This window comes from Megascapheus bottae, chromosome 18 (assembly GCF_031878675.1).
Source record: "Megascapheus bottae isolate mThoBot1 chromosome 18, mThoBot2.hap1, whole genome shotgun sequence".
In the NCBI taxonomy this organism is placed as follows: Eukaryota; Metazoa; Chordata; class Mammalia; order Rodentia; family Geomyidae; genus Megascapheus; species Megascapheus bottae.
In genome coordinates this window covers 22983613-22998427 of record NC_143526.1, presented here as the reverse complement: position 1 = coordinate 22998427, position 14815 = coordinate 22983613, and the positions used below count along the sequence as shown (strand labels likewise).

Below are 14815 nucleotides of genomic sequence, written 5' to 3'. Positions count from 1 at the left end.
GGATTTTTTTAATATTAAAAAAAAATTTTAGTGGTGGAAGTCAAACTTTATTAACAATATATTTTAAGAAAAGTGCCTCAACGCTAATAACAGGCAAGAGAAAAGCAGATCATCCTTATGTTTTCTGCTTGCCATTCACATAAACAGAGAGAATTCATTTAAAATTCTGAATTTTCATTGGAGCTCCAGTAGCAGAATTTCCCAGCTGGCAGTTCTCTCTGCTGCCCCTTTCTTCACTTCACTGCTACCCCAGAATCCCAATTTTAACAATGATTTTATGACTAGGGTTGCCATATAAGTCTGCATGTGGAGAAAGATTCCCCTGACATTTAAAAAGCCTGAAATTCTCCACAGTCTATAAAATAGAGAAATTAAAAGACATTTAAAATGTAGCTAACAAGTCAATAAAAGTTGCAATGAAAAAAAGGAATAAAAGTAAGGAAGTGATTAAAAAAAAAAGAAAAGCCAAAATAAAAGTTGAACTGCTTGCGTGAGCATGTTCACCAATAAAAATGCATCAAGCGTCTCTTTGAAAGCATTCATGAGGTTTGAGGTGTAGCTTATTGGGTAGAGTATGTTTAGCATATAGAAAGGCGCTGGGACTAGTTCTCAGTGATGAAGAAAATAAAAGAAATGAGATGAATGAAAAAGGAGAGAGGGGAGGGGAAGGGGAAGGTGGGAGAAGAGATCAGAGAGAGAAGGAAAGGGGAAGATGAGAGAAAGGCAAAGAGCAGCAAAAGATTCAGTGCTGACATCCAGTTTCTGGCTTGGACCATAATTCAACTCAGCTCTCCCCAGCTGGACTCATGCTTAACTTAGACACTCTTCAGCAAGCAATAGTTTCCAAACCCAAGTACAAGAACTTCAGATGAGTGTGTACCACCTCTAGAACCTTCTTTTTCCAAATGTATCTATGTGACAGTGTTCACAGATGTATTCATTTGCCCATACCCAAATCAAAGACCCACTTATGCCACATATAACCTAAACTTGACTCTCAGCTATGAAAACAAAAAATGAAATGTCTTACTAAACTTTTTTTCTCTATAGATGCATGGCCAATGGATGTTATTTTAAATAATTTACTCCTCTCCCTACCCTTCATATATCTCTTTCAAAGAGTGTCACATGGCTGGGCATGGAACTCGAAACAATTTCAAATTATTCTCTCTCTTGATGTCTCCTAGCTGCAGACAGACTTGGAACAAGAATACCAAGACAAGTTCAAAAGACTGCCTCTTGAGATTTTGGAGTTTGTACAGGAAGCTATGAAAGGGAAAATCAGTGAAGATAGCAATCACGGCTCAGCCCCTCTCTCCTTGGCTTCAGACTCTGGAAAAGTGAACCAGAAGCCTCCCTCCAGCGAGGAGGTGGAAGGGGAGAACCCAGCAAGAGAGTTTGATACTCCCCTGTGATTGTTCCTGCCAAGGCCTTACCAGAAATGCATGGCCACTCAAGCTCCCATAGACTCTCTAGAAAGATCACTGCCTAGGACTATTTTCCTGAGAAGCATCCCTTAGCCTGAAATTCTCATCAAAGGGAGAGGTCTGAAAGGATTCACGTCAAGGTCCTACACCCAGGCTCCAAGCGTCATGTGGCAACTACTGCAGTGAAGAACACACGTATGTGGGATTCGTTTTGTTTTGTTTTGTTGTTTTCTTTCTTTCCAATAGTAAATTCAAAGCAGGCAACACCCAGGCTCCGCAGAACACTTAATCAAGGACCAGTGTCTCTTCTTTCTGAGGAGATTTTGAACTCATGTTTGTTTTTCTGTTTGAAGCTCCGTTGTAAAGTACTTCAAAGTAGTAGAAATAGATTGAGAAATCCATAAGGCTGTTAAACACTATCGATCATTCAACTTAAAGGTTTCTTTTTTTCTAACTGCCAAACTCTATGTTTTCCAGTTAATATGACTATTTCATCCTTTGATTTGCAAGCACTGGTGGCTTGCAGTTTGCTAATTTATTTTGCTATCATAGAGGCTTCAGTTTATTTGTTGTTGATATGGCTTTATTAGCTTCCATAGTGACTCAATAAGCTGGTTTCCTTTTAAAAAATTAAAAAATAATAACTTATGTCCTTGCCCCAGTGAATCCATCACCAAGACTTAGCAATACATTTGGTTGCATGAACAAGTTGGTTGCATGCTTTCAGGTGCAACCTGAATTGAGTATTTGCACTCAGAGTCTGGGTACACATTAATTGTTGGCCTGAAATGATCAAATTGTTACAAATGGTCCATTCTGTTTAATTTTTTTTAATGTGTTGATATATATTAAGTAGAAATTCAATCAGAATGAACCGGTCCTGATGGTTATTTCACTATCAGATGTTTTTATAGTTCATTTATTTTTAATATAGAAAGATTAAATATTTATCTAAATACCCAGACCCATATCATATACAAATGCTATGTGTTCTCCATGTATGTAGATATGCATTTAGCTATGTAAGTACACACACGCTGTGTGCACAAATGTGGATATGTGTTTATCAATTGGAAATTACCCAAATCTCTTCCACTTGAAACCAAATTCACGGACAAACGGATAGAGAAGAAAAAGATCAAGTAACTAGATTACATCAGTGTTAAGATCTATGATAACTGTAAGAAAACATTGATGAAGCTGTGTATGCAATTTAAAGTAGATTTAAAACTTAGAATATGAATCTGGTAGATATTTTACAGAATAAAAATGATTTTTCAATATCAGATGTTAAGCTTGCTGCAATGCTCAGAATAGACAACATGTATAGGTCAGTTATTTGGAAATTTATCACTATCTTCCATAGTTTTTAAGTCTAACCAATTTCAGTTTAATTCTAAGATTTTAAAACTTTTGATTATGTATTTAGTATGTACATATGATATGCTTAACCATGTCTCTTTTAAGTTCCTATTTTAAGTGGTATAAAAAAGTAAATTATATCATGCTAAAACTGATCAAATTATTAATAAATGTCTGAAGAAAGAATATATAAAAATAATTTATAGAATCATACAGAAAGTATGGATGCTAGAGAAGCCAGATGACCAGTTTTATTTTAGTTTAAAATAAACCTGTTGGATTGTAGCCTAGCAAGAAATTTAACACTGCAAATGTAAAAGTTATGTCCTCAAAGGTGTGTCTCAAGAATTTAATATTTTTATGGAAATCATTTTATTTAATGTTAAGCAATAAGTAGGAATCACAATTAAGTTTTCAGCAAAATGCAGGCTTAGTTCAAACATTAGGAAAAAGTGTTTCATTTAAAATATATATATATATAGTGAGACACAAGGGAAAATCACTTCATCTTTGGAGATGATTATATTTTGAGCAGAAGGATTTAGAGTGTTAGACACTTAATAAAACTGAACTTCCACTGAAAGAGAAATCATTTATGCATCATTGTACTTTTTGCACTTTGAAAGGACAGCATATATCATAAAGAAGGAAAAGTGGTCAAAATCAAAGGCTATGGTTTTACAAACAAAATTACAGACTGTCTAAAACTGTGAAAGAATGAAGGAAAAAATGGCATTCAGAACCAAACACAATGGTAATTACTACAGAACATTGTATCACATCTTAGTCCAGAGACAGACTGAAGTTCTAAAACCTTGACTTCTACAAAACTGTCTTGGTATTTGGATTTCATTTATCTTAGTAATTCTAGTCATTTTCCAATATGTTTGTATCTGGCCTATTTACTGTAATCACATTTTTATATCTGTACAATGACACTTTTTGCAGTTGTGGGGTAATGTGGAACTCTGTGTACCTTGCATCATTGAAACTACTAGGGTGATACTATTATTTAATAATATTAACATTACTTGAAAATAGACAAAGTTAAAGAAAAAGGGTCTCTACAATGTGCGGTTTTGTGCCTTTATGTGTTTGCCTTGTTCTTTGTTGAATGTGTACAATTATGTGCTGTGGTTTTTCTTCCAATAGCGAGTAGAGTTGTGTATTAAATTAGACTGTATCTCTGACACCTGTACACTACTGAGAACAGCGTGGTTTCAACCATGTAAACCAGTTTCCCAAGTTCTATTGACATGCCATGTGTTTTTGGGTTCCAGCATTTCACTGCAACATTTCAGGACCACCATACATTACTTGCTACTCCTATAATAGATAAGCACTTATTAAGTAATTCTGAAAGAAAGGGCCATTGCTTGCATTCCTTTGAATCTAATGTCGCGCTGGTGCACTGTATTAATATTGTTAGTGATGGATTGTACATTGTGACTTTTGCCTCTTCAGAAGAAAACAAAGAGATAGGACAAAGTATCTGAAGCTCTTCAAGTGTACATAGTTTGGTTCTTCTATCTCAAATTATTTAAAATGCATTATTCACATTTTTGTAATAATTCTATGCAATTTTGTGGCATGATGTTTCTTCCACTTGTAATTTTATGTGCTTTCATCACAGATCCAAAGGAAACAATAAAAATTTCTTAACACAATGCAGCTGTTATTTCTTGGAATCAGAACCATGGGATTCATCATTTACATGTGAATCCCACCCTCTCCATAGAGTAATCACTTAGTAATATTACATAATACATTGTCCATCAAGCTATCAGTGTGAAGGAAAAATGAGCAATTGATACATAAATGGTGGCACTAACTCAATGCTCCAGCATTGTTCTGGCTCCTCCATGATAAGAAAGTCAGTCACACAGAACTGAGTCTGTATGGCCCATATCACCCGCTCCAGCCCTTCTATCAGTGAACACATCCAGTGTCAATTCAGTTGCATCTCAGACTTAAGCTATTCTGTGTTTTCAAGTTGGTGCCTATGACTGACAAAAAAAGATAAGTTATCAATTTCCAATTTCTGAGACATGGTAGAGAAAATGAGAGTCACCTTGGAACCAAGGGGGACAAACCAGTTCTTTTTTCCCCTCAAAAGAAACCTCTCACACCTGACATTTAAGGGCAGTCATTTATTTGGAACTTCTGGATATTTATTTTTCTAGTCATAGCTTTACTGAATAATAATTTACATATGAAGTTCATCATTTTGAAGTATACACTACAGTGATTTTGATGTGGCCTCGTATATCAGTCTTCACTTTCTAAATCCAGAATATTTGATCACCTCAGAAAGAAACCATATACCAATGAACAGTTGCTTTCTACCACTTACCCTACTATATAATCTCTTCCTTTCCCTAGACCACAGAAACCACCAATCTACTTTTTCCTCTCTGTGAATTTACCTGTTCTTAATATTTCCTGTAATTCTACTTATAGGTTATATAGCTTTTAGTGTCTGGTTTCTTTCACTTAACATACAGTTAAAAATTGGTATGTGCTGGGGCCAGGAGTTTGGCCTAGTAGTAGAGTGCTTGCCTAGCATGCACGAAGACCTGAGTTCGATTCCACAGTACCACATACCTAGAAAAAAAGCCGGAAGTGGTGCTGAGGCTCAAGTGGTAGAGCTCTAGCCTTGAGAAAAATCCAAGGACAGTGCTCAGGCCCTGAGCTTAAGCCCAGGACTGGCCAAAAATAAAAAATAAAAATTGGTATGTGTTGCAGAATGTCTCAACATGTCATTCTTTTCTAATGGTAGAAGAATGTTTCATTGGGTGCACAATTTTCCACTCATCCTTGGATACTTGAGCTGTTCCCACCTTGTAATTGCTATGAAGGACACGTCCATGAATATTTATGGCATGCTTTTTTTCTGATTTCAGTTCTTTTGAGTGTATGCCTAGCAATGTAATTCCTGAGATGTACTGGTAACTATGCTTAACTTGCTGAGGAGCTATTGAACTGTCTTCCAAAGTGGATGTACCACTTTGTCAAAAATGTATGAGGTTTCCAATTTCCTCACACCTTTGCTCACTTTTGTTGCTCTGTCTCTTTAACTATTCATGTTCTAGTGGGTATAAAGCAGTATCTCACTGCAGTTTTAATTTGCACTCTAGCAATTAAGGATGACATATAGTGTTAAATACGTTTATATCTTCTTCGGAGAAATGTCTATTCAAATTGTTTGTTTTAAAATCAAGGTCCCCTTTTGATTATTTGTCTCAATCTTATTGTTGCCTATCTATCTCAAAACTTTAACTAAAGAAACCTCTCCCCATGGCTACTAAACAGGTGTAGGATTTTAAGGAAATAGTGCAAGTTGTTTTCCACAGAAATCTAGAATGTCATTTGTCTGCTTATTTACTCAATTTTTTTATTGTCAGTTGTGGGACTTGAATTCTGGGCCTAGGCATGGTCCCTGAGCTCTTCCGCTCAAGGTTACTGCCCTATCCCTTGAGCCACAGTGCCACTTTTGGTTTTCTGGTGATTAATTGAGATAAGAGTCTCACCTTTTTAGTGCCCGGGATAGCTTTGAATCATGATTCTCACATCTCAGCCTCCTGAATAGCTAGGATTACAGATGTGAGCCACCACGTCCAGCTTACTCATTTAATTTTTTTACATTAAATGTCAAATGTTTCAGTTCCCCGATATCTTCCTTCCTCCCAAATGCAAGGTGAAAAAAATGTCTGATTAATATAGATTATATTCCCTGGGATTCTTTGAGTTTCTTATGGCAGGAAATTCATTAGGAATAAGTGACAAGACAGTCCCTATTTCAGAAAGGTTAAAAGCAAAAGTGTTTCTTCAAATCAGAATGTCACTTCCTTCCTCCTCATCCTCCTCCTCCTTTCTCCTCTTCTTCCTCCTTATCTGCCTTTTCATTCTTCTCAATCTCCAAGAAACCCAAAAGTCAGCCTCTGGACAGCACTGAATTCAGGGTAACAGCAGTCCTAGACCAAGAAAATATCAGAAAAAAAAAAAACCGTAAATGTGCACTGATTTGACTCATAATGAAGTCTCTTAACAGTACATTTCTTCTTCTTTCTGTACCTGTTTGTCACAGATAAGGGATTTGCTTCCCATCTGGATGCCCAGTGGCTCACATCTGTAATCCTAGCTACTGAGAAGATTGAGATACGAAGATCATTGTACAAATCCAGCCTGGCAAGAAAAGTCCGTGAGACTCATTATTTCCATCTGACTACCAAAATGCCAGAAATAGAGGAACAGCTCAAGTGGTAGACTGCTAGCCTTGAACAAAAAAGCTAAAGGATAGTAAGCAGGACCTGGATTCAAGCCCAATACATACACACACACACACACACACACACACACACACACACACATACACACACACGCACATATTTTTTCCCTCAAGCTCTAGTCTGTTCAGGTTTGTGTCTTCTATTCCTTCATCTCCAGATTTAGACTATTTTATTTAACTTGTTCAGCAATCATTTTATCTCTCTTTTTATCTTGAATATCATGTTATTGCCTAAATTAGTCCCCCAAAGATTTAAAACCAAATAGGCAGAAGTAGAATTATCCTATGTTAACATCTTTCCAGTAATACAATCATCAAGGTGTATTCTACAAAAATTCACAGGTTTCATGTGCTATGAAACTCAAGCTTAGTTTCAAGGCTGTGCTTTCAGAAGGAAAGTTAAGTCTCACAGCCGACATACCAAAAGGAAGTTCTCCTCTCCTTTTATCATGACAATGTTATTTGTATACAACTATACACAAGGACATACACATAAACTTCAGATTAGAAGGGAGAGTCTTTGGCATCAAATGGCATTTAACATCTTTTTTATACCTAAAGAATTGTTCTATAAATCACTTACAACTTGCACAGAGCAAAGAACAACTACAAGTTTGTGAAACTAGAATATAGCCTGTTTTTCACCAAGAAATAGTATACAAGTCCAAGTAGTTTATTTAAGAGACAAATTTAACTGAATTCTATAAAGTAAATGCAAAGTTAGGATTGAATCATAACTTACTACAAAGCCTTTTGAAACTGCTCTCCCCTTTTTCCCCCTCCATTCTTGAGATTGTCACAAATTTTAAAAAGAAATACTGGTCCCTTAAATCTCTATCTGTATTTGACTTTCTACATTCTTTTCTTCATTTAGGGCAAGAAGAGTTCCTTTAATAAGCAGTTATCTCTTGGGCATAAGTAAGAATTTGTTTCATTACAAAAGACTTTCAGAGCATTCCTCATAGATAACCTAACAAGAAGTGATGAATCAAGAATAGTTACCTACTAATGCCCATCACTAATTGGCTGAAATTTTTGGCCAGGACACTAGCTCCCTAAAATTTTAATTTGTCATGCCCATTAACCAAATTCCTGTGTCTAACAAATATCCTTCAAGCAAAAGGCTTTGGGCATAGTTGAATTTCCTCAAGTGGATCTCCTGGGGAAGCTACATTCAATACACCAAAAACCCATCCCATCTGTCAAAAACAAACAGAAGATGCAGAAGAACTGGTTTGTATGATGTTCCTATACTATAAAGAAGCTCTCACCCAATTCTGAGATTTTAAGTGAAGACAATTGTAGTTTGAAAGTAGATCAGGGAAGAGCCCTTGAACTGGACTTGGGCTATTGAAACAAGAAATGATATATTGACAAGAAAATCTTAAAAAAGTAGCAAGGTGCCAGTGGCTCATGCCTGTAATCCTACTTACTCAGTATGCTGATTTAAAGATACTTTGGGCAGAACAGTCCATTAGACTCAATCTTCAAAATAACCAACAAAAAGCAGGGTGAAAACCCTGACTGATACAGTCAAGTGCCAGAGAAGCAAGCAAATAAGCCAGAGCCAGGATAAGGCCCTGAGTTCAAATCCCTGTATCACAGAAAGTAAAGAAGGATGAATAGCCTTTAGGTTAGTATATGTCCCAATCTTGAAGATGTTTCTCTGTGCGTGAGGCATAGATTTAAAAAAAAAAAAGTGAGAGGAAGGACTTCATGGGGCAAGACTCCTCATCTAAATCTTGGAAATATTTCTTCCAGCATAAGAAGCTTGATAATTTGCAAATATCAAATATTTTATATTCCCCCAATTTTCCAAATGATTATTCATTTACTCAAAAAACTATGACTTTCTCTATTCTATATCTCAAGGATGTAGATCAGCTAGACAGAATGCTAAAAGTCTGTAAACTGCTCTCTGGAGCAATGTCATTCAAGAGCATATATGACCAAGAAAATGGAAATGACTTCAGATATATGCATAATATTTCAAAACACAAGGAGCCAACTGGCCTTTTCCTGCTCTAACATACTTAAATATAAGGGGTATGCCTTAAAAGGGTACATGTCAGAGACTCCTAAGAAAGAAATGTTAACTTACTTAAAGTACCAAAGAAATAAGATCCAAATGGAACACAGTCAACCTTAGCACTGACACATCCCTAGTATGGCATGCAAACAACAGAAAAACTACATAACACCCAAGGGCTAGGCAGGACAAATACTGAATATAAATGAATGAAGAAGATCATAGCAAAGCATAACTGGATGTCTTACCAGAGAATACACAGAAACAAGATAATGATGATTATAGAGTCCTTCCTTAGATCCCTTTCTTTCTTTCCTTTTTTTTAATCAATACAGGGCCTCAAAAATTAACAACATTGGGCCAGGAATTTGGCCTAGTGGTAGAGTGCTTGCCTAGCATACTCGAAGACCTGGGTTTGATTCCTTGGTACCACATACATAGAAAAAAGCCAAAAGTGCAACTGAGGCTCAAGTGGTAGAGCTGTGGCCTTGAAAAAGTCCAAGGACAGGGCTCAGGCCCTGAGCTCAAGACCGGCCAAAAAAAAAAAAAAAAGAACACTATTGAGCTCCATGAAGATAATATACACTCTCTCAAAGACGTCTGAAGATAAAATCCCGAATTCATCCAAAATATCCTTTGTGGCATGAGGACTGCATGGTTCTGTAAATTGCAAAGTCTTAGCTTTTTTTATTCACTGAAAAGACAAAGACAATTTTCCCAAATACATTCTCAGAGTAACCATTAATTCCATTCTCAATGATTGAAACATTGGGGATAATATCTCACTTATCAAAACTTTGCCTTCTCAACTTAAAAAAAAATTATCTTTAAGTGGTTGTACAAAGGAGTTGCCACTTAACAAAGCAATTTATCACCTGAAGAAAGCTAAAGTTGGATCCTTCTTTGTCACACTGCACCAGGATTAACTCCAAATGGATCAAAGACCGTGAGGTAAAAGCAGATACACAGAAAACTTTACAAGAAGGAATAGGAGATAGGTCTCCTTGGCACAGGTCAAAACTTTCTTAATAAGGACCAAGAATCACAACAAATCAGAGAAAGTCTGGATAAGTGGGACTGCATTAAACTGCAGAGCTGCTGTATGGTAAAGGACAGACCTAGCAAATTGACTAGAAAGCCTACAGAGTGGGAAATCTTCACTAACCATACAACGGACAAAGGCCTCATATCTAAAATATATCAACAGCTCCAAAAATTGAATCACTCCAAAACTAATCTCCAAAGAAACAACCATCCCATTAAAAGATGGGCCAAAGACTTAAAGAGAGTCTTCTCTGAAGAAGAAATAAAAATGGCCTACAGACACATGAAGAAATGCTCAACATCTCTGGCCATAAAAGAAATGAAAATCAAAACAACTCTAAGAGTCCACCTCACTCCAGTTAGAATGGCCAGGACCAAGAAATCTATTAACAACAGATGCTGGAGGGAATGTGGCCAGGAAGGATCACTACTACACTGTTGGTGGGAGTGCAAACTTGTTCAACCACTGTGGAAAGCGGTATAGCAGTTCCTGAAAAGACTAAACATAGAGTTCCCCTATGACCCAGCAATTCCACTCCTTGGCATTTACCCAAATGTCCAGAAACAAGGACATACTAAATCCACTATTACAATAATGTTCATTGCAGCACTATTTACCATAGCAAAGATATGGAACAAAACCCACATGCCCCTCAGTTGATGATTGGATCAACAAGATGTGGTATTTATACACAGTGGAATTCTATGCTGCTGTCAGAAAGAATGACGTTGCCCCATTTGTAAGGAAATGGAAAGACTTAGAAAAATTCATATTAAGTGAAGTAAGCCAGACTCAAAGGAACATAGGTTCAGTGGTTTCCCTCATTTGTCATAATCAGTAAAAACCTTGGACTTTCCTAGCACAGAGTTACACTAGAACAAAACCTAGATACATAAGGCCACATAGTATGACGCTAAATGGAAGGACTTCCAGGATATAGAGACAAAAGCCATATAATGAGTGATTGTTGTCCTTAATGTACTATGTTATCTCTCATCTCTTTTGCTGTCCCTTGTTACAGTCTTTCACCTTGTAATCTGATATACTAGATATATGCATATTTGGTTATTTGATATCGGATAGGGAAAGGGCAAAAACAAGATGAGGGGCAGGGTGGGGTGAGGAAAATGGGGACCAAGACATGAGAAAGGGTATCAATGTATGTGAGGTAATGCACCTTCTATCTGGTGAATATAATGCAACCCTTCTATTAATTACAATAAAAATATATAAGGAAAAAAAGCAATTTATAAGTATAGCATATCTTGATCAATCTCATCCTTTTCAGCATTCTCTCCCATCCCTCTTCTTCTTATCCACTCCCTCACTCAGTGGCTTGAGTATTTAGGGTTATAGGCATGAGGTAACAACCCCTGGCTCCCCCACTCTTCTTAATATTTTATTATACACATTAGATTCTTGACTTCATTCTCCCCCTCTTCTTTCTCTTAATTTTTCTACCCCTTTCCAATTGATTCTTTTGAGTACTAGTTTCCTGGTGTTTTATTATGTCTTTTTGAGGAACTACACTACTTGAGTTCTCTGAATCAACAGTAGGTTAATATGTTTGCATATACATGCATATCACCTAATGTATTGACTTTTATAAGCTAAACCTAGATTCCACATATAAGGATAAACACATATCCTTCCTTTCTCTGTGCCTGACTTACTTTATTTAACATAGTTGACAATACTGCCCAAAGCACCCTACAAATTCAATGCAATAGTCATCAAAATCCCAACATCAGTCTGCAATAAAGTAGAGAAATCAATGCAAAAATGTATACAGAATAAAAGACCAAAAGCAATCTCCAGTATGAGGAATAGTATTGTAAGAACAATAATACCAAACTTCAAACTCTATTACAAAAACAGGCCTAAAGACCAATAGAACAGAATCAAAGACCCAGAAATATATCCACAGACATACATCCATCTAATGTTCAAAAAGAAAGCCATAAATATAAGCTGGAATAAAGCATTTTCAATAAGTAATGCAGAAACTGGATATCCACATGCAGAAAACTGAAAGAAAAACCATATATATGTATATATATATATATATATATATATATATATATATATATATATATATAAAGTGGATATCCACACACAGAAAACTGAAACTAGGCCCTTATGCATAGTATTGCATCAGCATCAATTCAAAATGGATGTAAGATCTCAATGTAAGATATGAAACTATGAAACTCTTACAGGTAAATGTAGGGAAATCATCATTACGGTTCCTGGGCATAGGGAGAAACTTTCTGAGTTAAGACCCAGAAATACCAGCAAACCAAAGAAAGACTTCACAAATAGCACCACATCAAACTAAAAAGTTTCTACATGGCAAAAGGCAAAGCCAGCAAACTAAAAAGGCCAGACTAATGGCAGATTTTTGCCAGCTGCACATTAAACAATGGCCTAATATCCAGAATATACAGAAAAATTTTAAAAATGAATCCCTCAGAAAATCAGCAATTAATAAGTGGACAAATGTGGTAGAGTCTTCTCAGAAGAAAAAAGTAAAAATGGCCAGCAAACATATGAAAGAATGTTCAACATCTCTCACCATAATGAAAATGGAAATAAAAATAACACTGAGATCCCACCTCATGCCAGTTAGAGTAGTCATAATCACAAAAACAAAAATGATAGATTCTTGTGAGAATATGATCAAAAAAGAACCCCAATACACTGTTGGTGGGAATACAAATGTGTTCAACCACTTTGAAAAACAGTCTGAGATTTCAAAAAAATAAAACCATACTCTGGACATCACCTTTATAATAGTTTTCAAAAAAAATTAAACATTGAACTCTCCTATGATATGGCAATTCCACTCCTAGGCTTTTACTCAAAAAAAATTAGAGACTAGGATACAGTAAAGCCACCAACAGAACTAGGTTTACACCAGCACTACTCACCACAATCAAAATTTAGAATCAGCCCAGATCCCCTCAGTGGATGAATGGGTTAAGAAAATGGAGTACAAGCTGGGCACAATGGCTCACTCCTGTAATCCTAGCTACTCAAGACACTGAGATCTGAGGATCAAGGTTCAAAGCCAGCCCGGGCACAAAAGGTACTGAGACTTTTATCTCCAATTAACCTCTGGAAAACGGGAAGTGGGGCTTGACTCAAGGGTAGGGCAGTAGCTTTTCACTAAAAAGCTCAGGGACTGTGCTCAGGCCATAAAAAAAAAATTTTTAAAGAAAAAGAAAATGTGATATGTATACACATTACTTCTCAGCTTTTAAGATCTGAGAACATCTGAATTTTCACCTGAATGAGCTTGGCACTATATACTGCCCTTTCTATCCCAACAGCCTATGGTAATCCATAGTCCATCATAATGCATTTTCTTCTTATCAAGTCTGGGATTCTAATTATAGTAAAATGAAATCATATTCTGTTTTGTTTATTTTATTAAATTCCAGGCAAAGCCTCATACAACCCAAGAAGAAACACATTGCCATGAGGATTAATTAGCTATTTCAATTGCTTATACTTCCCCAAATCCTCTCTGTTATGCTCAACTTCCTTCCTCTTCCCCTTCAGTACACTGGCCACTGAGAAAGCTATTATTTCCAGCTAACATCCTAATTTATTGATAATTCTCCTCACTTGTTTCCCCATTCATGGATTCTCTGTTCAGTTGTGTCTAATCTACTACTAAATGTGTGGCCCTGTTTTATTTTGTTATTATTGTTTTAATATTTGCCATTGTGCTACTCTTGCTTCTAGACTATTTGGTATTATTTTAATGCTGTTGAATCATTTTGATCATCTTCTGTTCTATAAGATTATTCCTATTTGTCTTTCCTTTATGCAGAAAAAAGTTACTTTGCAGCTATTTAAATAAATTGGTTTCTATCACTTATTACTTATAGGATATTACTTACTTATATGTTTCAGTTTTACTTTATAATGCTTATTTTCTTGAAAAAATATTAATGGCATTCTCTGTGGTTTAAGATGGAAATGCCATCTAATAGAAACTGGAATTTGTTTCTACATGAAGTTTGAGTATACAACCCAGGTTCCTCTACTGTTTGTTTTTTATTTTGTTTTCAATGTTTTTGAGCCACTGCAGTATGTGACAGGTCATTTTAAGGTTTAAAACTTTTATGAAACTCATTTAGAAATACAATCTCTTGGGAAATTTTTCCTTAGATGAAGACCAAAGAAACTTGCTATGAAAACTAATAAAGACAATGTTACAATTGCTTTTTGTTTCCATATATCCTAATTTTGAACATTTGTGGGCACCAGCTTTAAGGCTGAAGGGCCTTCTGTTAAACTGTGTGGTTTTTATTTTTGTTGCTAAATGTGTTGTAGAGTTTGCACTCAGACCCTGGGCTCTGTCCTTGAACTCTTTTGCTTAAGGCTAACACTCTACCATTTTGAGCCACAGCTCCATCTCACTTTCTGGTGATAAATTCAAGATAAGGGTCACATGGACTTTCTTTTCTGGTCTGGCTTTGAACCTTGATCCTCAGATCTTAGCCTCTGGAGTATCTAGGATTATAGACATAAACCATCAACACTGAGCTTTAAACAGCGTGATTTAAATGGACTCTTTCATTTTTAGCTGTCTTATGAAGCTATAAATTTGCTTGGTTTGGTAAAATTACAATGAATTGACTTCTGTGCTCTCC

General features: G+C 36.1%; 1 protein-coding gene across 3 annotated transcripts in view; it reads left to right on the top strand.

Moving 5' to 3' along the window:
* Plcb1 (phospholipase C beta 1) overlaps positions 1 to 14815 on the top strand; it is a 652247-nt gene that overhangs the window by 620317 nt on the left and 17115 nt on the right. Inside the window, exon 32 of one of the 3 annotated variants that reach the window (XM_090352011.1) lies at positions 1188 to 2390. The exons of 1 other annotated variant lie outside the window; for it this stretch is intronic. In XM_090352011.1, coding sequence (XP_090208137.1) covers positions 1188 to 1415 — 228 coding nt within the window. In that variant the 3' untranslated portion in view covers positions 1416 to 2390. Of the gene's footprint in view, positions 1 to 1187; positions 2391 to 14815 lie in introns of those variants that run through there. One more of the 3 variants, XM_090352013.1, reaches the window with a different exon arrangement.